The 27,250-nt window shown below is 39.8% G+C and overlaps 1 protein-coding gene across 3 annotated transcripts in view; it reads left to right on the top strand.

Moving 5' to 3' along the window:
• Positions 1–27,250, top strand: part of MPP2 (MAGUK p55 scaffold protein 2) — a 60,640-nt gene that overhangs the window by 11,522 nt on the left and 21,868 nt on the right. The window contains exons 3-5 of one of the 3 annotated variants that reach the window (XM_088143505.1): positions 12,792–12,892; positions 17,527–17,679; positions 25,323–25,472. In XM_088143505.1, the coding sequence (XP_087999631.1) occupies positions 12,792–12,892; positions 17,527–17,679; positions 25,323–25,472 (404 nt within the window). Of the gene's footprint in view, positions 1–12,791; positions 12,911–17,526; positions 17,680–25,322; positions 25,473–27,250 lie in introns of all 3 variants that reach the window. The other 2 variants (XM_007424847.4, XM_088143506.1) reach the window with 2 other exon arrangements.

The raw sequence follows: 27,250 nt of genomic DNA, 5'->3' as shown, positions 1-27,250 counted from the left end.
CCCTTGGCTGTTCCAGGTTTGCCTGAAACAATATCTGGAGGAGTCTTAACAAAGTGAATGGACCTTGCCCCTTTCTTCCATCCTCCTCTGCTTGGTCTGTGTATTGGCCTGCCTGTCCATCTTCCCCGTGCCTTGCTTGCCCTCCCTCCCTTTAACCCCCGTGGTTCCCAGTGTCTTTGGCTTCAAGCACAGTGTATCCAGTCAGTCCCCCCATCCCTCTGATCTTCTCAGGATTTTTCCCTCCCTATGGTTCATGGGGTCACGAAGAGTCGGACACGAGTTAACGACTGAACAACAACAACAACTTCCCTTTAGCCTTCGTGCACGGCTATCAGTATCTTTGGCTTTTTCCTGCTCAACCCAGAAATACTTCTGCCCAGAGCACACATGATTTGGTTTAGCTGGCCCAAACTTCAGTTTCAGCCTGGTTGCAACTGAAGGCTTGGGAAATGCTCAGTGACTATGGAAACTCAAAGAAAGTAAGTGGTAACTACCACATGCTTTAAGCTATGACATGCTCCGGATGCTGCAGTAGATTTCTAAGAATTCTCATGGGAACTGATCTGAACTTCCTGTGCTAATGTACAGATTGGTGCTTTTCCACCCACTTTCCAAATGTTCTAATACTTTTCTTAACTAAAAAAAAAAAAAAAAAACCAACCCAAAAACCCTGTCAGTCCATAATGGGAGAGAAAACACAAGAATATAGTAAGGAATACATTTCATGCAGATTTTTTTAAAGTCACAGTTACTTTTAGAAATAGGACAGCACAGGTTTACCGATGACCCTTTGCAAGAATGGATTGGATTAATTCAGATGTGTTCTTTGCATTATTCAAATGTGTTATTTGCATTATTAAATATAGAAAATAAATTAATAATAATAGATGAAAACAACGTAGTAATAATAAAAGAAATACAAGTGTCAAATTCAATATGTTTCAGGTTAAACCATAAGATTGGTAAAAACAGGACTATAAAGTCCATATTTTTTAAAAAAAAGAGGGGTAAAAGGTGGGAACAAATTGTTGGAACTATAAATCATTAGATTATTTTATAAATGTCTGTTTATTTAACTGGGTAGGTTTCTTCTCTTACATCATAAGTAGAATAAATCAAAGAAACAGGAACAGATTGCTTGGAAAATCCTCTTTGTTATCATTTGTTGAGTCACAGGGAGTTGGGTGGCATGTACATTTAATAAATTATTATCATCTTTTTAAAAGTTATTACTGGCTTTCCGACATTGAATAGGGATGCATGTTAAACATCCGGTGCTGCATGTTAGGCGGGATTGATCCTTCCAATGTTGTATAATTGATTGATTGGTTGGTTGATTATGTGCGATCAAGTCATTTTTCTTCCTATCCTACTTCTTTAAAGTTCAGCTCTTGCTTCCATAGAGTGTCACAGGGAATAACATGGCTTGCACAATTCTGATCTTTGTAGGTATGTTGTATAATACTTTTGTAAAAATGAATTGGCTTCATTAGTCTGGCTGTATGCAACTGTGTGTGGTGAGGATAATTAGCACTTATTTCAGCAACAGTGTTGATTACTGTCTTTTCCCTCAGGTGTCTTGAAGGATCTATGTGTGTGCATACACATGTTTCTGAGCAATGCGGTGCCCATTAACCGTGCATATAAATAAAAGAGTTCAAATGCTGCCATCCAGTTTCCATGCATATGGAAATATTTCCAAGAGGAAATATATGTCAATTGCAACGGTTTTAAAATTGCATTGTGAAGGAGACTATTATGATCATTTTACCACAAGTATACTCTCATTTCAAAAGCTGGGCAGGATTAGTTACTGAATTAATAAAACATTAACACATCTTAAAGAAAGCATATTAGATCATAGAGTGTCCTAGATAATGGACTTGTAGAACTATATTTTGGAGGTCATTGAATCCACCCCCTGCTTAGGACTTTCTAGGTTTGGCTTAAAATCTTTCAACAAAGGTTTCTGATTTGGGTGTTGTGGTTTTTTATTTGTGAAATACTTGGAGGTGAGCTAAGGAATCTGCATTCCAGGAGCCTTACTGAGATGTCAGCTCATTTTGCAATCATGTCTAGTTTGGACTGTGATCATGTCTTTAGACCAGTGTTTCTCAACTTTAGCAACTTTAAGATGTCTGGACTTCAATTCCCCGAATTCCCCAGCCAGCATGCTGAAGTCCAGACATCTTAAAGTTGCCAAGGCTGAGAAACACTGCTGTAGACTCAATCTTGATTTGATTTGACTGAGGAAATAAGTTTGACTTATGAGGAAAGTTCCATTCTTACATTGTTGAGTTTGATTTCTAGATACATTTTGAGTATCATAATAGAGAAGAGACATACCTGAGTTTGAAAAAGGGGGATTATTTTAATTGCAACCTATTGCTTGTTGTATACTCTTGCTTGTCTTTTGTAGCAATTTTGGGAGGGGCAGAAGAGTGAGGTAACTCAGTAACCAAGTTTACTCAGTAACTAAGTTTGCACAAGATGCAAGGATCAGCTAAAATGGGGTTGAGTGGCTTGCAGTTCAGTATATTGTGAAAAGTTCAGCTATTGTCATAGCACCTGTGAACCACAGCAACCTGTTAAATAAAAAAAGATGGCTTATTTGAGCTTAGCATAATATATGGACATGGTGATTTGGTTTTGTTAGCCTGGATGTGAGTTTAGTGTTTTTCATGAGTCATCTATTGTAGGTGCAAATGTCCACCTGTGTAATGTGTAATGTAGCCCCATATCTACTCAGAAATATGCTGCAGGAAAAGAAAAGTGGTTGTGCATAACATTGCTGCCTTGAATATCCTCAGTTCAAGACATTCAAAGAGGCCACCTATAGCTTGCAAACTGCTGATCATTGAACAGCATCAGCTGTGTTATCTACAAAATTACTGAAGAGACACAGTGTTAAGTTTAGCAGTGAAAATTGTCTTCAAAATTGTGGCCTCAGGTCCCACGCCTACATTGCTTTTGGCAATTTCTATTCGAAAAAACCCAGAAAGCTAAAGCTGGCAGTGGTGCTGTTATCCCTTTAAATGTGTGCTCTATCCACCCTGGTTTAGCGTAACCTTGGATGCAAATCTCTTCTCCCGTTGCCACAGAAACGAAGATGTAATAGAGCGAGCACTGGAGAAAGAAGGATTGGTGGTGGGGGACCAGCATCTTAGAAGCTAACAGTTTTCAGTGTTTAAAATTCTGAATCAGGTGGTGCTCAGACAGGAAACAGCTGAGACTGCTTTGTTAATGCCTCCATTTGCACACCATTAGAAATTACTGTCATATTTCAGGAAAAGGGCTTGCTAGTCGTATTTTTATGGAACTTCACATTACAGTTGAGCTGTCTCCTTAGACAGCTATTTCAGAGTTTCCATTGCTTACTTAGGATCTCTAGAAGGAAGGTAGAGAACACAAAACAATGACATAGATATTACCAGTTTATTTTGACTACTCTTGTTGCTAGTTCCAGTCCACCTAGTTTCAGACTAGAACATCAAACACAGCACTCCTAAATCGCTGGATAATGGTCCCCTGCCATGAAGAGACCATAGATCAGATGTATGGTAGAAGTTTTGAATACAGAAGGTCCCAAGTTCAGCGTCTGGCTTTTCCAATTAAAAGGATGAGATAGCAAGTGATCAGAAAATCCTTTGCTGAGCTGGGCTAAGAGTTGTGATTCAGCAGTTATGGAGGGCCACTTGTTTTTCACCCCTAAAGTAGACAATATACTAAGCTAGATAGACAGAAAGTCTAATTATGTATAACTTCCTATGCTGTTTCTTGTAAGTATATGCACCAGCTCTATCCTCACTCCTCACTATGTTCGTCTCCTTTCAGTTTTGGAATCTGAACCTCAATGAATACTTTACAGTACTGTGGTTTCTCTATGTAAAATGTGGTCAGATTCCAAGACATTTTTGCTCAGACAATGAAAAGTTAACTGTGTATCAGGATTGTGGAGTCCTTGGGGTTCTCTGAGTTTGGTTGTTTTCTTGCAGACATTTCATTACCATCTAGGTAACATCTTCATTGCTAAAAGGGAGTGGGGTTTGCTCTCTGTTTATATACAGTAGCTTGCCCTGTCGGTGGGGGAGTTGTTTTTTGCTTGATAGTTCCTAGATTAGGCTGTTTACTGCTTGATTGTTTGTCTGAGTTGGTAGTTCCTTGATTAGGCTATAGTTTACTGCTTGTTTGTCTGGTGTTAATCCTGGTGTTAATCCCTGCTTATCTGGGTGTCGATTGCTGGTGAGGAGGTGTTCTGGTCTTTTTGTTTCCTTTTTATTGTCTCCTTTGAATAGCGTGCAAATATTGTTTATCTCTATGTGCCTATTGATGGTTGACTTGTCTGAATACCAAGCTTCCAGGAATTCCCTCACGTTTTTGGATTTAGCTTGGCCTAAGATGCTGACAGTTTCCCAGTTGAAATTATGGTTAAGTCTGTCCATGTGTTGTGAGATTAAGAAGTTTTCATCATGTCTTCTGACTGCTAGTTGGTGTTCATGGATGTGCTCTGCTAGTCTTCTGCCTGTCTGTCCTACATAGTGGCTGTTACAGTCTTTACACTGTATGTTGTAGATGACTCCTGTTTTTTCTCCTTGGGCTACTGGGTTTTTTGGTTTACTTAAGATGTTTTGGAGGGCTTTAGTTGGTTTGTGTGCTAGGGGGATGCCATGCGGTTGTAATAGTCTGTTGGTTGTTTCTGAGACATTTCTGATGTATGGCAGTGTTATCCTTTTCATAGCTTGTGTTGGTTGTGCTGTAGTGGGTTGAGTGGTCAGGCACTTTTTGATAAAGTTGCGTGGGTATCCATTTTGTTGGAAGATGTTTTATAGGTAGTCTGTTTCCTTTTTCTGCTCTTCTGGGTTGCTGCAGTGCGTTTGTGCTCGTCTGAATAATGTTTTTACACAGCTCCTCTTGTGAGAGGTTGAGTTGTTACTTTGGTAATGGAGCACTTGGTTAGTGTGGGTTGTTTTTCTGTAGACTTGTGTTTCTGATTTGCCGTCATTTCCTCTACTGATGTGGATATCCAGGAAGGGTAGAGTTTTGTTGTTTTCTTCTTCCTCTGTGAATTTTATTCCTTTGAAGATGTTGTTGATTGTTTCATGTGTCTTCTCTAGTTGTTCCTTTTTTATTATGACAAAGGTGTCATCTACATACTGGATCCATACTTTGGGTTGTATGTGTGGAAGTGCTGTAGTTTCTAGATGCTGCATTACAATCTCTGGTATAAGTCCTGAGAGTGTTCCTCTGATTTGTTGGTATATTTGTCCATCAAACTGAAAATAAGTAGTGAGGCAGAGGTTGATGAGGTCCATGATTTGGGGTATTTCGATCTTAGCGTATTTGGTTAGGTCGGGTGTATTGTGTAGTACTGCTGCTGTTGATTCTTTCGCTAGTTCTGGGTCTATGGATATAAAGAGTGCTGAGACATCAAATGAAACCATAATTTAACCTTCATCTATTTTCCAAGTGAGAAGAAAGAGAAGGGGATGTGTATTACAGGTAGTCCCCAATTTAAGAAAGAGTTCTGTTCCCAAGTCTATCCTTAAGTCGAATTTGTATGTAAGCCGGAACAGTATTATTATATAATGCTGTATGAGTAGTATTGTGTAATAAACTTGAACTATTTGTATTTAACTTGAATCGTGTATTTAACTCAAATTTTGTTACAATAGGCTCCGTTCTTAACTATGGGTCATCCATAAACCAGGTGTTCTTAACCCAGGGACTTGTATATGTAAAAATACCATCTGATACAGTCTGTGGACTTCTTTATGTATGAAGTTTCTTCAGGAGAATTGTAAGCGTAGCTGGAATCAACATAATTCTGTTGCTTCCCAAGGATTGGGGAATATTCTATCACTGTCTGTCTGTGACTCCCACATAAATGTACCTTATTCTTCAATTATTTTTAGGAATAAATTAATAATGTGAAACAACTCAGTAGTTACAGATTGTACAGATATCAAGTATTTGTAAGCTACTTTTTAGGGTCATGTCCTCAGAGAACAACATGCAAGTCAGAAAAATGCAAGAAATAATAGATATAATATAAAGTCAAGTAGGTGTACAGTTTATGTTGGAAGGTTTTGAAGCATACAGATGATTTTTTAACCCATTCATGGAGCAGTAGTGAAAAGGCTTCAAGGTTTGCTTTAATGAAGATGTGTAATTTGGTTAAGAGGAAGTCGCATAATAAAGATCTTGCCCCTTGAGCTTGCCAGCTTGACAGATCTTAACAATAAGCACAACAGAAGGATCCTTGAAGCAGATGGCTGTTTAAAATCTGGGTTATATGGGTGAAAGCAAAACTTCAAATAATCTGGTCTAAATTGCTTAATTAAGTAAAGATAATTTTGAATTGAGCCTGATACATGGTGATACACTGTACATCCATTTGGTTTTCTTGGCAATATTAAAAAAATGGTTTGTCATAGACTTTTTCTGTTTGTTTTACTTTCCAATTTAGCCTTTAGCCTTATGCAGTAGTTCCTAGTTTTCTCCCATCCAAGTGCTAAGCAACCCTGACCCAACTTAGCTTCCAAGACCAGACAAGTTAGCCATGTGCTGCTAGTTGCTAACACAGGGTCTTTAAAAATTAAGGCTAGTGCTTTAAAGTGTTCCTGGAAATATCCTTGAAGCTAGCGTAAGTGTCACAAGTACTTTTCGGCCCATATCAGCATCCCGTCAGCCATGTTTATGCAGCTGTAGCTTCTGGACTATCTTCAAAGGCCCCACTAGTGTGTATCACATAGTCTAGCTTGAAAATAACTAGAATACAGATAGCAGAGATTTCTTGTGAACGTGGGGAGCATTCAGGAAAAACTTACACATATGGGAAGGAATAGAAAAATATTATATTGGTTTGGATCCACAGTTGTATCCAAAATTGGAGAGGGGAATTATTTCAGTCTTGGCTGCACCCTTGGACCATGCTCTTGTCTACATATTCAAGATGACTGAGTTTAATATATTGTGCAGGGAAGAGAGAGGGAGGTTCATAGCAGAAAATCATGTTTATCACCTCAATAGAGAATTAAGAGTGATAGATAATCTGTATTAATTAATCTGGTAGTTTTCACTTGTTGCTTCTCTGGAGTTCACATTTGCTAGGTAATACAAATGAATTCACAAGCCTGACTTCCTCTCTCATTTTATCTAGGGAAAAAGTAAATGAGAAGAAGCAGAAGCAGAATTTATATGTTGCTCCTCATTGACTGATATTTTAGAGAGTTGCTTGATCTCATTTGAGATGGAAAAAGAGCCTGAACTTTTTGTTTCTGCTCTCTAACTCCATTGCCAGAGTTGGATCAGTCTGGTAAAACTATGCTATCTAGAAATGGTTGCCATTGTAGCAGGAAGAATCTCCCTTGACATCTTTTGAGAAGACGGCTGTGAAGTAGCCAGTGAATGGATTCCTAGCTTGTTCACAGAAATCAAAATTTCATTGAGGAAGTAGAACATGTCCATGCTGACCTCTGGAAAGATGCTGTTGTCTATTTCCTAGCTTTCCCGGATTAGTGCTCTGACCTAGATATGTGTACAATATCGAGTGAAATTAATTTTTTAGAAGCTGTGAGATGCTGATTATTGTTTACTAGGGTGAAAAACTCAGACCGAGAGAGTTGTGGGGGGAAGGAGAGAGGGTGGGTTCAATAGCCAGCCTATATTTTCAATTTTTCCAAAAGCAACAAATTCCACTGGGGCAACTCTGTTAATACAAAAACTAAAAATTAACTTTAAAGACTAACAGATTTTATTGTGGCATAAGTTGACTGCTTCCCATTTGAGGACAATCTTCATTCAGCTCTTAAAGCGAACGCAAAAGCCTTCTTAATATAATAAATGTATCTGTGATATAGTATTACCCCATCCAGATGTTCAGCTCAGTTATAAGATGGTTAAAAATGAGAAGGAATGAGTTTGTGCAGCTTCCCAATCTCATCCATCTTCTTTAGAACATGTGACCTTCAAATGTTAAGAGAGAAAGCCTGAAGGGGGCTTATATTTATCTTCACCTGAATGTGAGTAGAATCTTTCTGGCTGTCAGGATCCCAAGTGATCCATAACCTTCTACTTATGTTCAGTGTAAATAGTGTTTTTTTTTAAGGGTTTATGTGAGCAACCTGCAAATGGCTTATGTGAAACTCTACATATCCAAATCAATGCAATGTCCTTCAATCTCTTCAGTTTCTTTCCATACACACCATTTGGAAAATATGGGATGATACACTGGGCAGAAGGTTGTGGTTATTTTATGAATCTGTGTTGGGCCATGGAAATTTGGCAGTGAGAATAGCCATCATACAAACAGTTAATTAGGAGTACAATCTGGGATTGCTGTCAAGATTTCATTTAAGACAGGGGTGAGGAACATGTGGTTCTATAGATAGTGATGAATTTAAGTTCCCAATATTTCTCACCATTCCTTATGTTAGTTGGGGTTTCTGGGAGTTGTAATTTAACAGCATCTAGAAGACCACAGATTCCTAGCACTGTGTTAGAAATGAGAGGTAGAGCTTCCTGACATTTGATATTTTAACCTAATTTTCTGAATTTCTTCATTTGATGGTTTCTTATGAAGATTAAAAAGCACAGAAGACAAAATAGAACCTTGAAACACCTCAACATCAATGAATATAAGGTGAAATAGATGTCTTCCAGCACCATTTTCTAAATTCATAACTCCAGATAGGGTTGGAATCACTATAGCATGTCCCCAAGTTTTAGTCCAAAGGGTGCTGGACTTCATAGTATTAAAAGCTGCAGAGCAGTCTGTTAGAATATCTCTTTCTGTTCCTCATCGCATGTTATAATTTTTGTCCCTGGCCTAAACTAGGTCAGATTGGAATGGATTTAAGGTAAGAATCTAGCTGGAGTTAATAAGTCACTATTCGCTTTAGACTTGGCTTAAGAATAGTACATTGTCGGTAGCATTCTCCCCTTGCCCTTTTTGCACATGTAGATCTTACTTTACTACTTTTCCTCTTTGGCAGAACCAATACATTTATAAAATAGTCATATGGTTTAAGCCCCTTCAGGTAGTAAGATTTAGTAATATATAATAAAAAAGGACAGGTTAAAAAGGAAACTCAGCTTTTAGAATTTGTTTCATTCTGTTATAATTTATTTTCCAAAATGTTTGAGCTTTACCATTTTGCCACCAAGTATGGGGAAAAAAATCCAACCTGTTGTTACATTTCCAATAATTTTTAGAAAATGATCTGTCCATTTTAGTAATCAGTACTGGAGTTATATGCCAGTAGTAAAACATTTTATACCACTTTTCTCTGAGTATAGTATTTTGTGTAATTATATCTAAATTCCGCATCCATTAATCACACAGTCTTTAATTTGTTCGGTTTCTGAGTCATATTTCATGAACAGTTTATAAATAAGACCCAGCAAATGCTTTGAATTTTGTTTTACAAGACTTTCAAATTCAGTCAAGTCTCTATATGTTCCTCCTTGTTTTTGCTGTTCTTTAAAGCTATATTGCTCATTTGAAGGTATTGAAACGGCTTGTGTGGTTCTGGCCATTCTGAAGATTAAAAATATTTCATCTCTGTGTTATTAATTATTAAATCACGTAGGCAGTGTGATTTGTTATCTTTCCACTAAGCAAATCTCTTTGTGTTTTCCTTTTTGTGAGACTTTTGAGGCGAAAGATGATCAACGTGGGCTGATCTTTTTCTTTTATTGATCCCAGACTTTTAATATGCTGATGATGATTGCGTAACCTCTTATAAGCTGTTTATTGCTGTTTCTGTCAGTCCAATGAAATGTAAAGTTTTCCGATGCAAGGGTTGGTGTATACTTTCTCTCTGCAAAGAAAAACAATCCTTCCAGTAAATGTAAATGAACACAGAACGTGTGTATTGTTCAGCATTCTCCCAGATGTCTGTAGAAGAAAATTTAAAAAGATGACACAGATTCCCTGATGCCTGAAGCGGTCCAATCTTTGGTTGATTATGTACCATCACATACTTGTTAACTCTTAGAGACCACATAGATTTTCTCTATGATGATCTATGCCTAACCTGTTCTTTCAAGTCTCCTGATGGGGCACTCATCGCTGCTGTAACTGAGTCCATCTACCTTGCTGCTGGTCATCCTCTTCTCTTTCCTTCCACCTTTCCCAGCATTAGAGCCTTTTCCAGAGATCTAGGTCTTTGCATAATGTGTCTGAAGTAGGATAATTTGAGTCTGGTCATTTGTCCCTTGAGGGAGAACTCTGGGTTGATTTGCTGGTTTGTGTTCTTGGCTGTCCGCGGTATTCTCAGGAGTCTTCTCCGACACCAAATTTCAAAAGCATCGATACTCTCCCTATCCTGCTTCTTCAAAGTCCATCACTGGATTTTACTATCTGGCACTGCTGTCAAGAGAAGACAGGCTTAATAATTCCATACTCTAACTCTCCCCCGAAGAGAGGCAGAAAATACAGTATAAGTTAAAAGTAGGCAAAAGTTTGTGTTGAAATGCATATTCAAAATGTTGAGAGCATGTTGCAGGCACTGTCAAAAAAGGTTTGCTCTGGGGCAGGGGAGCGAGGGAGGGAGTTTCCTTGACAATAAAATGGCTGCTACAGTAGATGGCCAGATAAATTTGCTTACTGACACCTCCTTTAATCCCACAAAATGCTCTTTCCTACTCTCTGGGTAGGTGGAAATGCATGTAGGTGGAATGACTACGGGGCTCGTGTTTGGCCCTGAGGCATACTTCAAAATAAAGAGGATGCCAGAATCTTGTGCTTTGTTTGCTGCGTGCCAACTTCCCTGTTAATTTTTGTTATTAAAATAATCTTTGGGGAAAAAAATCAAGTGGTACAGGAAGCCTAGTGGACACTCTGGGAATTGTCTATGGACATACTGGTGCTCAAGAACACTACTTGGTATAGGCAAAGAAAACCATTTTGATTTATTGCCAGAAGTGTGTGTGTGTTTTTGTTTTTTTAAAGCTGCTGGCTGTTTTTTTTTTTTTCTTTCCACTGCCTTTGCTGTTTCCCTTGCAATTCTTAAGAACAAGTAGACATTCACGGAGAGAAACAAATCAGATGAGATTAGCAACAGATGCATCATTGGAAGAGCTTTAGTGATTAATGCTTCTCTTTAAATGTGACTGGCTTTTTGACATAATTTCCCTTGCAGCTTTGGAAGACTTCCTGCCCTGTTGACTGGCTGAGAGTAAAATCGTAGTTATTAAATCCTGTATTGATGAATTTGTCAAATGGAGATGAGGCAAATACTTGTGGCACCCTGCCAGCGTTAATCAGGGTGCAGGAAGGCTGCTTGTTTGCATGTGGAAGAAGGATAAGGGATTGCTTGCCTTGGCTTCTGCCCTGGAAATGTTGATAAAAGGAAGAAATGTCAGTTTGACCTAATTCTACCAAAAGAAGTAGGGTATCGTAAGACTTTGTCCCTCCAGCTTTGGATATATCTCCATTTGAATCATTCAGCATTGGCTGGAAAGAAATAAATTCAGGGAGACAGCCTATACAGGCAGTATGGTCTATATATCTTTGGGGGCTGAATAACATGCTGAAATGCAGCTTGACTACATCTGGTTCTGAACACTGATAATGAACCAAGGTTTATAAAAGTCACTTAGAGCTTTACGGGAAAATCAACAATCCCTAACGTTCGGGCTGTAACAGGTTCGTCCAAATGAATAGGTGATCAGAAAAACAGTGTAAAATAGAATGCCATAATCATAATCGGCGTGGTCAGAAATAAGTGTGCAACATTCTGAATACTTAGCTCTCATTGTGCCTTACACCTTGATCCTCATAGCAAGATTCAAGTCCCTACAGTCACCGAGCTATGTCTTTTATTACTTTAGTTCTACTTCAGCAATCAGTTGCACCAACCATTTCTGTTGCGGCATTCAGTACGTGGTCTTGACCCAATGCAGAACGCAGAGGCAAATTGCACAGCAAATGATAACAACAAAATCATGCTTTGTCCTTAAATCCGCTTAAAGCAGCTTAATGGAATAGCTTCAGTGAACACGCAGACTTTTTCTGGCACCACAAGTTAAGGGAACAGGTTGAGGTGAAGTATATTCAATCATATACCCTGAGAAAGAATGTTAAGTTTTCATTCATTTGGCTAGTCAATTTAATTAGAAAAGCATGCAATTTTGAGAAAGAGCACGATGCATCAGTGAAAGACTGGGATTGGCAAGGCAGAAGTTCAGATTTTCCCTCAAAAGGGAATTCACTATAGTAATGTAAACACAGGCATCTGTCTCTGCACCAGTTCTTGGAATGACCCTGCGATCCTTGAGAATCATTCTGGGAAGAACTGCAAGAAAGAAGCTCATGTGTGAAGGTCCAATTTCTTTGAAAAACCCTGAAGTGCTGCAGAGAAGAAACCCTGGGTGAAAAAGAGATAATCCTAAATTACCTTCTTTCTCAGTACCACTGATAGATGGGCTGGGCAATGCTCTTGACTGGTAACCTGTAGGAAGAGACCCCCACGCCACTGCACACAAGCGGTTTTTGTGTGTCTGTGTGTGATAGAGACTAAGTGAATGAATGACTCTTTAGCCATCTCATATATTTATAAAAATGATATAATCCTTCCTCCCCCTATGCACATTTCTAAGGATTCTTTCCCCTCTCGGTTTTTTTCATTGCCAGTATGGTTTCACTTCTGTTCTACATATACAGGATGTGTTACTTTTCATCTCCTCGTTTTTCGTCTCTTGAAAGGTTAGGGTGAATAGACTAGCTCTGTTTTTCATTGTTTTTATTTTAATAAGACTAATCATAGTGCTGTCATTTCTCCACACAGCTATGCAACAGGTCCTGGACAACCTCAGTGACCTCCCCAATTCCATGGGAGCTGGAGATCTGGATCTCATCTTTCTCCGTGGCCTCATGGAGAGTCCAATAGTAAGGTCATTGGCTAAGGTACAGTTAAATGGGTAGTTAGGGAAGGGATTGTAGCTGAACAAAGCCTGCATCTTCAGTTCCACTCACCTCCACTATATCACTTACACCTTCTTGATCTTATTCCTAATGCATTTTACCCAATAGTTTAGTTGACGATTTCCTCTGCTCCTCTGTCCCTCCCTCCCTCTGTCCTTCCTTCCTGATGAATGAATGTGTGCCCTATATTCGTTCAAGTTCATTTCACTTTGTTTATGAAAAGAATTGTTAATTTTGATAACTGCTTACTTGAAAATCACTATTTACAACTGTAGAATCTATTCTCAGTGCCAGGACCAACCAGGAAAATGGGAAGTAATAACAAAAGAAAGAAAGCTGTTCATCGGAACGAAAAAACTTATAATGCCCTGTCCATGTCTAAAATCATGTTTAAATAAGAGTTTCTGAACTTAAAACATCCTGGATGGCCTCTTAGATTGGTGATTCCACAGTATCTCCTGTCATCTTCTCCACTGGGAAATTACGGTTATGTTTAGGAAATTCTTCCTAATTTTGTCTAAAACCTTCCTTCATATTATGAAAGACTACTGATTCTTGCCCTGCCTTTTAATACTTGTCCCATCACTTATTTCTGGTCTATTCAGGTATCTTCAACAGCATAAGAATTTTTGTTTGTAACTTTTCCCAAAAGGTAAGGTAACCCTGAAGTTGAACTCAATACCTGGTTGGGTGCTACATCTAAGCTGCATCAATGCTGTTTTGTTGGCAACAATATGGACATGGTTTCCCATTGGCTTCTTTGAGGCCTATTTTAAACTTCTCAGTCTACTCTATAGCCTGTGAGTTCCTGATGGGCTTCCAGCCAAGTACTAATCAGATCTTAGGTTTTTGGAGAGCAGCCAAGGTCATTTGTTATGGTTGTTTTTAAGCCATGCTGTCATGTTTTGTTTTAATTGTATATGTTGTAAGCTGTCCAGAGTCTGTGGGAGTGGGTAGCTATAATAAATTTAATAAGTCATTTTCTTCTTCTTCTTCCACCATTCTGAATGTTGGCTCGTGATTGATTGATGGATCATGTGTCATCAAGTAGTTTTTGATGACCACATAAATAGATTTTCTTCATGACAATCTATTCCTGTTCTTTCAAGCCTCCCAATAGTGTACCCATCACCTCTGTAACTGAGTCCATCCACCTTGCTACTGGTCATCCTCTTCTTCTCTTTCCTTCCACCTTTCCCAGCATTAGAGCCTTTTCCAGGGAGCTGGGTCTTTGCATAATGTGTCTGAAGTAGGATAATTTGAGCCTGGTCATTTGTGTCTCAAATGAGAACTCTGAATCTCAACTTGTTGCCAATACTACAACTAAGGCAAGAATGGGAATTTGTGGCCATCAGTATGTTGCTAACTACAACTTTCAGCAGTTCTCGCCACTAACAATGTTAGTTGGGGCTGCTGGGAGTTATAGTTCAGCAACACCTAGAGAGCTACTAGTGTTCTACTTCCAAATCTAAGATAAAGCTTCCAAGCAGACTGGAAGACTGCTGCCCAGGAAACAATTGGAAAACAGGAGTTGTTGGCTCTCCTTCTTTTTCCATTATTTACGCCTGCCCTTTTGATTCCAGTAGTTAATTTCCCCAGATTTGTACTTATTAGAACCCATAAGAAAAGTAATATAATGAAATAAAAATACACCCAGATAAGTAATGTATGGAGAAAGGCAAGCAGCAGTTCCTGTATTCCTGGTCTTTGAAGGAGTGTTTGGAATTCTCAACCTAACCATCAGTCTGAATTACTTAGACTGTTTTGAATATGGATAGCATTCAGGATTTAATATGGAAACATAATCTAAGTACAAATACTTAGTTCCAATACAGTTTTAAGATTTTTTAAAATAGTAAACTTCTACACAGAATGCATTATTTCCAGATTTTATATACTGCTCCCCTCTAAGAAGACTTCCAGTGATTTACAGTACCACTGTATAAAATCAGTAAAGTAAGTGCAAAGCACTGATAAAACTAATAAAATCATCAGCCCATCCTGGTGTCCATTATCCAGCATCAGTGCTTACTATTCAGAATTAAAAACATGGATGCCTTTCTCAAGACTGTCAGGAAAGGGGGGAAATCTAAGGGCAGGCTGTCCCAAAGGGATTGAAGAAAGCAGTGAAAGAAAAACATGTCCTCTACCCCCCCAAATTTCCTGGAAGAGGCCTCAACGTCCGTACTCAGAATGATCAGACAGGATAGGTCAGCTCTACCTGAAAGAGATGGTAGGGTTTTACGGGTGAAAACCAGAGATTTGAATTGTACTCAGAAGCCTGTTTGTAATCATTACAGAATCAGTGTTACATAGCTGTAAAAGTTGTTTTGCACCAATTGCAGCTTTTAGGCAGTCTTCAAAGACAGCCCCAAGTTGACTGTGTTCTAGTAGTCTATCCCAGAGGTAATGAGGGTGTGTGCCTACTGCCCCCAAGGCTTCCAACTCCAGAAAGGGCTGCAGCTGACTCACCTTCTGAAGCTGGCCTGCAAAGGCGCCCCTAGCCACAGCCTCCATTTGCCTATCAAGCAGTAGCCCTGAGTCTAGCAGTACTCCCAAGTTGTGGCATTGTTTCCTTAAGGAGAGTGAAGGAGAGTGCTACCCCACCCAGTGTTACACCAAAGCTGGAAGAAAGCTGTTTGGTTTTGGGATAAACAACACCCATCTTGCCGGGATTCAACTTAAGCTTGTTCCTTCCCATCTAGCTCTTCGCAGCCTTCAGGTACCAGATCTAGGTGCCTCCTGCATTGCTAGCCTAGCCTGGGGTAGAAATGTATATCTCAGTGTCATCAGCATCCTGATACTTCACTCTGGATCGATGGATGACCTCTCCCAGCTTCTTCATGTAGATACTTGTGTGAGGTTGTGAGGAGGCTGGGGAGGAAGTGGAAAGGAGAGTACACATAAGTAATCAAGAGATAGAAAGGGATTCAGTTGACTGCTAATCTCTTAAATGGCAGTGTAGCCCAGGTGGCAAGAAACCTGGGAAGAAGTATGTCAAAAAGACTCTGCCTGAATGAGCCCACCATAAGGGGGGATGGGAGCCACACTGAAGACTCGGATGTGAGCTTTTGCCCAGGTTCAGTCAAGCTCACTTCTAGCCTTCCTCTAATGGTGCTTCGGGCACCTCTTCTGGGGCTTCATTTCATCTGGTAAACCAAGCAGCACCTCAGAATGAGCAAAAAGGGAGAGGCCATTCCAGAATATGATCAGGCACACAGTGGAGCTATCTGCTGAATTGTGGGGGAAATCCCCAAGGGCCTGCTGAAATCTGCCTCGATCCATGAGGCTTCAGGGATGAACCATTTTAACTAGTCCTTTGAGCCTTCAAATATTAGCAGGGGTGACAATCCTCATCTGGACAGAAAATGATCCAACTATTGCAAAGGATTCACAACTGCATCTTCTGTTTTCAGATGACATGCCAACTGCTCTGAGGTGAAGTCTGGATCTGACATATGGCTACCTCTGTGAGTCAGGCTAGAGATTACTTGGAATAAGCCCATGGTTGCTATAGAGGCCATGAGTGCCTAAATCTTCCCAGAATCCCCCCCCCCCCACTGGCCATAGAGATTGAAATCAGTTAGCCTAGAACAGTGTTTCTCAACCTCAGCAACTTTCAGATGTGTGGACTCCAACTCCCAGAAATCCCCAGCTGGGAGTTGGAGTCTACATACATGAAAGTTGCTGAGGTTGAGAAACACAGGCCCAGAAGACTCTAAACCCATCCCGACAATTTCCCTGCTGAAAACTATGGAAGCGTTCTGACAAAATGCATGAATGATGTCCTCCGTATATTTTAGGTGGCCAGTTTCCTAATCCATGAGCATTAAAGGGTTAGGATCAGGAATTTGTCTTTATTCAGTCAAATAAGTGCAGCAGTGTCCCACTTCAGTATTTTCCAGCGCTGGTTTTGGCAAAGAAAATGGTTCCCAGAAGTGAGATCGGATTCATATTAAGTCTGCTCTTTTTACCCTCCCCCCATTTGAGCTGACTCCATGGGCAAAGCTAAGCCTCTATTTGCAAGTCTATTATTTTTAGCTCCTTCTCTTTTGTGTCTGTTTCCCTCCTTGAGGCTTATCTAGAGCAGCTATTCATCTTTCATACAGCAAAGACCTGTTTGATTTCTGGCTACATGCCACCGAGAGCCAGGAAAAGCTCTCAGCTGTCTCAGCGTTCTCCTTGCTGTGTTTCTGAGCAAGTGGGTTGTGTGTTTTCGTATACAAGAGTAATTGCTTGGGTTCTTTTTCTTTACAACGTGCACAGCCGATCTGGTTTATTTATTTATTTATTTATTTTGTCTTCAGAAAGACTTGACAGAACTTGACAGGCACCCACTGGGTAAAGCTGTTTAATTTTGGAGATGTCTGTAAGCCTTTTATGCTTTTTTTTAAAAAAGAAAAGAAAAGAAAAAACAACCAACAAACCTTAAAGTGGTGATCTTGTAGCTATTAGGGAACCCACAGAATATAACGATCCTACATTATCTGTCAGCATCACACAAGGCCGTGATGGAAGGACAAAGGGTTAGCATGGCTTTATCTATTTATGTGTCCTTTAATCCCTTCTTCTTTGCCCTTTCCCCATCCACCCTGCAGGCTCACGAGCGGCTGGAGGAGACAAAGCTGGAAGCCGTGCGGGACAACAATTTGGAGCTGGTCCAGGAGATACTTAAAGACATCACACACATTGCTCAGCAAGATAGCACAGCAGCCGAACTGGCCCGCATCCTCCAGGAGCCACACTTCCAGGTAGGAGGGGACTCTTCTTGGGAGAGGAGGAATTGGGGAGGGGGAAGAGAGAGAGGGAGACCCTTCCAGACTTTTTATATGCTTTGTTGGTTTGTTTGAAGTGCATTTGGCATTGACTTGGCAAGACAAAGAACAAAAACGGTGCAGTTAGGTAATTTCAGATTCTGGACTTCATCATCTTATAGGGGGCCCTCTTGAGATGGAACATACTTTAATAAAATTTAGAAGACTGCTGTTCCTTCTGCTTAGGGGGATCCTGGATTTCTGCCCTAAGATCTATCCCAAAAGGTTACATCTGTATATGTATTAATCAGAGAGAAAGAAAAAAGGGACAGATACCCTTCTGCACAAAAGATCAAGGGGAATCTCTTTGATACTGAATTAACCAGAGACAATCTGGGGATTTGTTCTATTTAGCAGGTGTGTTGAATGAAGGCAGGTGATTTGGCCATGGGGTTTTGTACCAAGCTGAGGGTGTTAGCATTATATGAGATACATTTGGGATCTGCCACTTGCTGCATTTTCTTTTTCTGGAGTTTTGTGGGAAAGAATGTCACGATTAGTGTTGTTGTTGTTTTTTTTAGAGAAGATCTGAAACATGACCTGCATTTATAACTACTTCTCTTCAGTGAGAATTTAAGGCAGCTGCATGTTTTTTCCATCCAGGTGCTGAATTAAGCAGGAATATCTCTACCATGTAACTTCAGGTTATATTATGTGTCCATGTCTGTGGATTGGCACATACTCTATTGCAGCTATTTCTGCTATGGTACATATACAAAAAAATTGACTAGATTTTGGTAGCTGAAGAGGTTGTGTACCTTGTTATCTGGTAGGTTTATATATTTTAAAACATTGTTTTAAAGCCTTTGAGTTGGAGCAGATTTATTTTTAGTAAATTTCTATATATGTATGTATGTGTGTATGTATGTATATAATTTTTATTAAGGGTTTATTAAGAAGGAAGGTAAAAACCAATACAAAGTAAGAAAAAGAAAAAGAAAGAAATCAAAGAGAAAGCTAAAAGTGCACGAAAGGAAAAAAAAGTAAAAGAAAAATAGAAAAGAAAGAAAAAAAATACAAAGAAGTAGCTTCCAATCTTCTTTACAGCAGTTATAAGTACAGTTATAAACTTACCTCTTATTCTATGGTTACAACATAACACTCTTCTTTTTATAATCTATCCTGTCTAATCATCAAAACCATAAATCATAAAAAAAATAAAATCCTGTTTCACTCAAAAAGTCTGTAAGGGGTTTTCAGTCAGCAATAAACGTAGATATTGTCTTTTCTCTGATCAAAGAAGTTAATTTAGCCATCTCAGCAAGTTCCATCATCTTCACCAACCATTCCTCCCCTGTGGGTAGTGCTGAATCTTTCCTTCTTTGGGCATACAATAATCTGACTGCAGTGATTGTTATGAGTCAATTTCAACCATGTTTTCCTCTGAGTAAAGTGCCTTGCCGTCTTGTCATGTCTTAACTTCACAGCAGCTTGGTTGAAAAAGTATTTTGGCCAGGGACCTCCCTTGACACAGCTCATTAGAGATGAGTGTGTATTGAGTGTTAGATAGGTTTTGGTTCTTTTTAGCATGATCTGTTCCTAAGGGTCCATGCTTGACCATGATGATGCCAAAATGATGAAATGTCCATTGCAACCTCATGATGCAAGCTCTGCCCTTTCATACTTGTGTCATGTTGTTGCACACGAGTACAATTTGTCATTTGCTCCCTCTGCTCCCAGCTGACATGTTTAGACCTGTTCAGGATGGCTGTGTGGCCTAATTTACAGAGGACAGTCCTCTGCTTGAAGTACTGTCCAGTTGCAGTCTGGCTTAAAGAAAAAGACTCATAATGGAAAGAAGCCAGAGGGTCTGTAACTGTGTGTCAATATTTAGCACTTGAATGACAAACTGAGTAGGCATGTACACAGCTCACCTGGTCGTCCCATCTATGATCATACTGATATCTTATAACTCTATTTAAGCAGTAGTCATTACTTCTGAATCTATGCATATACATTTGCATAAGCATTTTGAAAGTAATAGCTTCCTCTTTTGTCTATCCTTTGTTGTGAGTTATTTCTTCTTGGATGTATATATGATCCTCTGTATTCAGCTGAGTAGAATGGCAGGGTGGATGGATGGATGGATATGCAAAGATTCTTAATTCTTCATCTGTGAAAAAATTAGCACTGCAGCCTTCTTCAATATCAGCCTTCTTCAACCTGATGCCTTCTATATCTTTTGGACTAAAACTCTAGTTTCCTCTAAAGCTAAAGCATCAATCATCTACGTTACTGACCCTCTTTGAACAAAATTCTATATGACTTCCTCTAGTCCATCACACAAATGTTAAATAAAAGCACTGGGACAAGATAAAAACTTGCAAAACACTTATCAGAACCATTATCATAATATGCTTCCTTATCTCAACCTAGCCAGGCCTGGGTATAGAGTTATGCAAATGACAATATACATTTAAACAGTATGACAGAATCATTGATTGGATTTTAGTAGTGTGTGTGTGTTAATGAAGTCAGGATGGTGAGGTAATGATGGCAGCAATACAAATAGGATGGCTTATCGAGTTAAACAAGTATGTGGGTGATGTACTTGTCTATCCTAACACCATCTTCCCACTACAGATTTCACCCTTTAGAGCAACAAAGTGTTCTAGCATCTTCATTAGCTCTACTGTTGTGGTGCTTATGTATTTATTTTTATTGGAATAGTTGTAAACTTATTTCTTGCTCATTTGCTTGTATAAAGTTCAAAATTCTCACTTTGGAATTCTACATTGCCTGTTTTTAAATTTTGTGTGAAGTGTGGTCATTACACAATTTCCATAGCAGAAAGCCAAGACGACTGTGCTTAATAGGAAGATAATTATTTTAATCTATTTCAAAAGGATGTTCCCCCTTGTCCCCAAGTTAGGGAAGAGTAAGCCATGAAAAATTCCATATGCTGTCAGTGGTGGTGTTTGTAGCTTCATGAAAAAATATTATAGCGTTCTTTAGAATTTGAGCATTCTATTTCTATGTTCCCACTTTTGTCTATGTAAAAACATCACTGCTCTTGTAACAGGGCACACGACCCCTTTGAGCCCCTGTCAGTAAATCTAAGACTTCTACAATTTTGCAATATCACCTTTTGAAATACCACCAGACATTTCAGCCTGAAGGTTTTCTGTGGAATCAAGGGAGGCATTAAAAACAAATTAGCATAAATCTAATTTATTTACTTTAGATTTATTTTTGAAACTCCCAATCCAGGGAAAATAGCTCTAATGAATTTGTGAAATCCTGTTTTTTGAGTTTCTAATATGGGAACCTTAACATACATTGTTTTCATACTCTATGGGTAAAAGTCCCCGAGTTAGGACTTGGTCTGCAGTTAGCTCCCAGACTAGGGAAATATTTGGGTATAACCATCCAATCCAGGGGCAAGGCTTTGTAAGTTTTATTATCACAAATATAAAAGAGGCCAGAGGCTTTTATGTGCAGTGTCAAGCGATCTATATGTTGTTGCTGTTCAAGGCTGTAGTGCCATGACTTAATACAATTTTTACCAGGGGCTAGGAGAAGCCAAAGAAGAGTTGCAATTACATTCTAAGTGGTAAATGAGGCATTCTATCAAGTTACTAATGCAAGTGCTGCTGCTCTGTAAGAGTAAATTAAGATAATAGTTTGGAGAGGATTTGGAGAACATAATGGGAGGTCCGCTCTAATCTATGCAAAGAATGTCACTTACTTGGGTGGCATTCAAGAGATAAATCTTGTGTACAATATGAGGGAATCCCTTGCTTCTCCCACAAAAGATTGTTTCTCAAGGTGTATCATCCCCCCACCCACATTGTGACTAATGGGGTTTTAAGATAGGTTCACATGCAATAGTTTCACCCACCTATTTGGTTTTATTGAATAAATGAACACAAACTCAGACAGGCAAAAGGAAAAAATGTAATTTTTTTCCTGCTGTTCCCATCCTGTAAGTGTTGGGTTGCCAATGGTTTTCAACTGTAATGAAGGGAGGTTCCTAAGTACAGTGGTACCTCGGGTTACAAATGCTTCTGTTAATGAACGTTTCGGGTTACGACCAGCTCCGGCTGCAAAAATTTGCTTCGGTTTGCGAACTCCACCTCGGGTGACGAACAGGATCTGTGGCCATTTTCCCGCCTGTGACACGTGGTCCGCGGCCATTTTCTGCCCTGACATGTGGTCCGTGGCCATTTTCCTGCCCCTGAAACGTGGCCCGCAGCCATTTTCCCTCCTGTGACACGTGGTCCGTGGCCATTTTCCCGCCCGTGACACATGGTCCGCGGCCATTTTTCCACCCCTGACACATGGTCCGTGGCCATTTTCCCGCCCGTGACACGTGGTCCGCGCCATTTTCCTGCCCGTGACACATGGTCCGCGGCCATTTTTCCACCCATGACACGTGGTCCACGGCCATTTTTCCACCCGTGACACGTGGTCCACGGCCATTTTCCCACCCGTGACACGTGGGCCGCGGCCATTTTCCTGCCCATGACACGTGGTCCGCAGCCATTTTCCACCCCTCACATGTGGTCATAGGGAGGGGGACTCTCCCTCCAAGCAATAGCCGCCTCCCTGTCCTCCACGCCAGAACGGATTAACAGTAATTACATTGAACCTTATGGGAAAATTTGCTTCAGGTCGCGACCAATTCGGGTTGCAACCAGAGTCACGGAACGAATTAAGTTCGTAACCCGAGGTACCACTGTAATAGTTTCACTATTCTGCAGAATACAGTAATCAGCATATTCTACCCCAAGACTCAATCTTCTGCCCCATCACAAATATTCAAATATGCAGTCATTTAGCATAAGCAAGTGGGGAAAATTCTGAAGAGCTGAAATAGTACCATGTTGGAGCAGAGGCTTCCAAGGTTCCACAGTTAGTCCAGATAGTTCAGTGGAAACTAGCAGTGTGATGTATGCATTCAGTCAGGTCAACCTTCACACTTCACTGCAGTGTGAGCTGTCAACAACACGTGGCAGAGTTTTTATTTATTTATATTTCGAATTTAGACACCGTCCATCTCATGAGGAAGTGACTCTGGGGGGTTCAGTCTATTATGGCAGTAGGCAGTCTTTTCTCCAGTATTCTTGGACAAGGATGTGGTTTCTGGACCATGGGGAATGGCATGTTGCCACCACAGATGGTTGGAAGTGGTTTTCAATTTTTAAGTGAGGGATGAACAATCCTGATCAACCCTTTGTCCAAGTTATCTTGGTTTCCTTTTGCAATCAGCTGATTGGGGTTGGTTGTTCCCGGCATCTGTCAAATAAATACACTTTCAGAGGGGAGGAGAGTTTCCTGTTGGGGAGTATTCTGATTCCCATGAGAATGTAGGGGTGGGCCTATGGCCATTAGAGACCAATATCTGCAGTGATTTTAGCTAATTGCGTTTAATGTCTTGGTTCTACTCTTCTATATAAGTACAACTTTTGAGTAGTAAGGGGTGTAGAATTTAACACCCAAGGCTTTGCAAATGGTCACTGGTAGAATGAATATCTGTATCGCAATCTAATTAGTGAGGTAAGCCCACCCAGGGCACGGGTGAACATGGCGACAGGGTAAGTCTCCATCTATCTTAAAAAAGTATAGGCCACAAAGAACAGCACCCATTTTTCATGAGGAGTTTGCAAATTCCATCTGTAAGACTCAGGAGCATCACTGTGCCCAAGGTCTGTCCATGGGAAGGATAAGCTCCCATTGTTTTACTGGTAGGTAGGGCAGGATGAGCACAGGCATTGATGGACAAAAGGAGCATGCCAGTCTACATTGAGCCATTCCCCTCTTTGTGTGAGATACCTTGTGTGTTATGCGAACCAAGGGTCTCACTAATTGTCAAGGGGCTCCTGGGCATCTATCCAGATGTTGCCAGATCCCCTGGGATTCTGCTGCATACCCTGCACATTTCCAGCAGCAGGATTCACAAGAGTGGATGCGTTCTTGTAAGAGCTTGAAGGTGAGCTTCAAGTAAGTCTCTGGATGGTATGGCAGCCAAGGTTAGTGCAGTCAGTGGGTTCTTAAGCACAGCTGCATGTGCACCAGTGTCCTGATTTCCACTAGCAACTTCTGAGTTGTCTGTTGCTGTGTGCTTTATACCAGACAATAGCTATTTTATAGGCAACAAAAAAGCTTGAAGCAAAGCATGAATAAAAGGAGCGTGGGAATCTGAGGTTCCTGCAGGGATTAGGAACTGTCTCTTCTGCCAGAGAGTACCAAAAGGATGACAAATGTCATAAGCATATTTTGGAATCTGTGTAAATAGTTGCAGTTTGTCCCGTTGCCAACTAGCAGACGCAAGCAAGAGCAGCAAGCGCTACAGCTTAAGTAGAGTATGTCTCAGGCAAAGAAAAACAGCATGAAGAGAACACACAGAATATCCAGCATATAATTTTGCAATGTGATCCTGGTGGCAAAAGCCATCAGAGAAAAGAATTAAATTAGAGTTGTCAAGAGGTATCAAAAAGATCAAACTGAGGAAATGAGATGAAAGTCCTTTGACAATTGGATCAAGCTCCATTGAGAGGAACTCCACTGGCCTGGATGGGGGCCAGCAGGTTGAATCAGCACCCTCTTTGCAATCCCTCCTTTAGAAGCGAATATGTGTAGTCAAGGTTGAACTGTGGAGTCCTTGGGGTTCTCTGAGCTTGGTTGTTTTCTTGCAAATGTTTCATTACCCAGCTAGGTAACATCTTCAGTGCTAGAATGGGATGGGGTTTGCTCTCTGTTTATATACTGTGGCATTCCACAGTATATAAACTTATATTATTATAATATATATCATTATAATATAATATATAATATTATTATATATGCCACAGTATATTATTATACTTGTGGCATATATAATGAACATATACTTGTGACAACAAATTGTAGGAAAAATTCCTCTTACAAATCTCTCCATGGGTTTGTTTTAAAATGGAGACCACTATACAACTGCATTGAAGCACAGATTGCTTAATGCGGTACCAGAGGCAGCCAGACTATCCTAAAAAGGGGCAAGGATGCAATCTCTCTAACTTGTAATTTATATTATTAAATTACAATATATATTTAATCCGTATCCATATATACAATACCTATTTTATCTATACACTATATATTTAATCCAATAATTTGATTATAGTCAAATTATAGTCAGGATGGCGAGAATGAGAGCAGCACCACAAATGCAATAGCTTATTGAATTAAAGCAGTCTTTAAGAACAGTTACTGTTGGTATGCTACTTTCTCTGGGTGTTACAGTATCTTCTAATGTCTTTGCTTCCCATTGCTTTTACTGCCCCTTAATGTTGTAATCAACATTCCTTTGTATCTAAATGTTTTATGACTGAGCTAACAGCTTATTTCCCTGGGAAAGTGTATTGGGGAGGGGGAGATATATTTCTCTGTTTGAATGCTATCCTCCTACTACATAGGCCAAGCTGCCTGGATTTGATGGGAGGTGGCATTCAAGACCTTTGGAGATCCACACATTGCCCATTCTAGCCTTTGTCAACCACCTTCTGTGTATTTGATTAGTCAGTCTCTGATCTCAGCTGATTAAGCCTTTCCCTTTTTTTTCCCTCTGCTCTATCGCTATCACTCTCATTCCCTTTTCTTAGTCCCTCTTGGAAACTCACGATTCTGTTGCCTCTAAGAGCTACGAAACTCCGCCACCCAGTCCTGTCCTGGACCCCATGTTCAACAACCAGCCAGTTCCACCAGATGCTGTACGCATGGTGGGAATTCGTAAGACTGCTGGGGAACACCTGGTGAGCAAATGCCTTCTACAGGCTGAATTTTACACAAATTGTTGGTTTTTATATAGTATCAGCATAAATACTTATGTGCAAAATCATACAACAAAATTGTTGCCCCAAAGAGCTTACCATCTAACATTTGACAGTACTGAGAAATGAGATACCTGAAGAAAGTGTTACAAAATGAAAAAAGGGATTAATATAGACAAATTCATTTTATTTGACAACAGAATAAAAATTCATCTGTTGCTAATGACGGAGAGGCCTAAGTCCAATTGTTTGGAAGTAAATTGAATTATTTCCCCTTCTTTGTTTTCCCAAATCATCCGACAGTGCAGCCTATCACTAAGCTAATATAAATTGATATAAATTGCTAGCCAGGTACCCAGGTAAGTGACATGGGAAGAAAAGGTGGAGAGGAACTGAAGGATCAGAGAGTGGGTAGAATGGTTAAGGTTTTGAAAATGTCTGGCTCAGGGAAAGAGAATGGAAAGAAGACCATTTCTTTCAGGGGCTTTATTTGAGTAGAGGGAGCAATTTTCAGTTAAATAATTTATCCCAGAGAGGCTTACCTGGTGCCTACTTAATAGTCTTTAAGTCAGTCATTTTATTTTGGTCATTGACCGCAAAACAAAACAAAAGAGTCACAATTGATTAGAGTAAAACAAGCTATAAAATCATGTAACAATATAAGTAAAATTGTAACTTACTTTATAATCCTTTCCATACTAGTGAAGACTTTTAATGTTTATTTTCCCACACATTTTTATAAGCCATATTGACTTTAGAACTGTAATATTTTGCTATTTTATTGGGGGAGGCTTGGTTGTCATCATAATTTTTGCTTCTAATTTTCCTCTCGTCTATTATTGTTTTTACAGTATTTCTGTACTGTTTGTATTTAGTTTTACTTTTATAGTACATTTTAAATGAACATAGAATTCCTGGCTATGTTCACCACAGACTAGCTAATGCCTGTAACATCATAAGATTGTGTTTCTTTGCACAACTGTTACATTGACAGGGCTTTTGAAAATTCACTTTCATGAAATGCCTTGGAGCACTGTGTATTAGAATATATTAGCCATATGATATTTTAGACTTCTTCCTATTCAAGATTTGTTGGCTATCTGCCCACATTTCATTTTTTTAAAAATTTATTACCAGTATCCTATATTCTTTATAGACTTTTTGATATGTATTTGAAAAAAAAAGAAAAAAGAAAATTCACTTCTAAAGGAAAAAAAAAAGAATGTGAAGCTTGGAGAAGTTTAGGAATGCTCCCAGCCAGTCTCAGACTGCCCCCCTTCCCAACACATCAAACTGACCACATTTTGCATTTCACGAGGGAGGTACCTGAGGTATGATAACGGCCGCTCTTGATAACTGAACAGAAGAGGGGGAAAAATTATATGAATATTAGGAAGATAAAGACTCTTGCCTCCCCCACCAGGCCCTGCTGTGCTGTCCCACTGTAGCAGCGGGGTGTTCCTGGAAGGGATGAGTAAGCAAACAAACCAATGGATCATCAAATACATCCAACCAGAGTTCTTGTTTGAGGCACAAATGACCAGGCTCAAATTATCCTTCTTCGGACACATTATGCAAAGACCCAGCTCCCTAGAGAAGGGTCTAATGCTGGGAAAGGTGGAAGGAAAGAGGATGACCAGCAGCAAGGTAGATGGACTCGGTGATAATGGTGATAGGCACACTGTTGGAAGACCTGAAGGACCAGATTAGGGACAGATATTCATGGAGAAAATCTATGTGGTTGCTAAGAGGCGACTTGA

Source organism: Python bivittatus, unplaced genomic scaffold (genome assembly GCF_059951505.1).
Source record: "Python bivittatus isolate LINGU-HERP-01145 unplaced genomic scaffold, Pbiv_v1 ctg000410_np1212, whole genome shotgun sequence".
Lineage (NCBI taxonomy): Eukaryota > Metazoa > Chordata > Lepidosauria > Squamata > Pythonidae > Python > Python bivittatus.
Note: the sequence above shows the minus strand (reverse complement) of the source record. Positions and strands in the feature narration are given on the sequence as shown.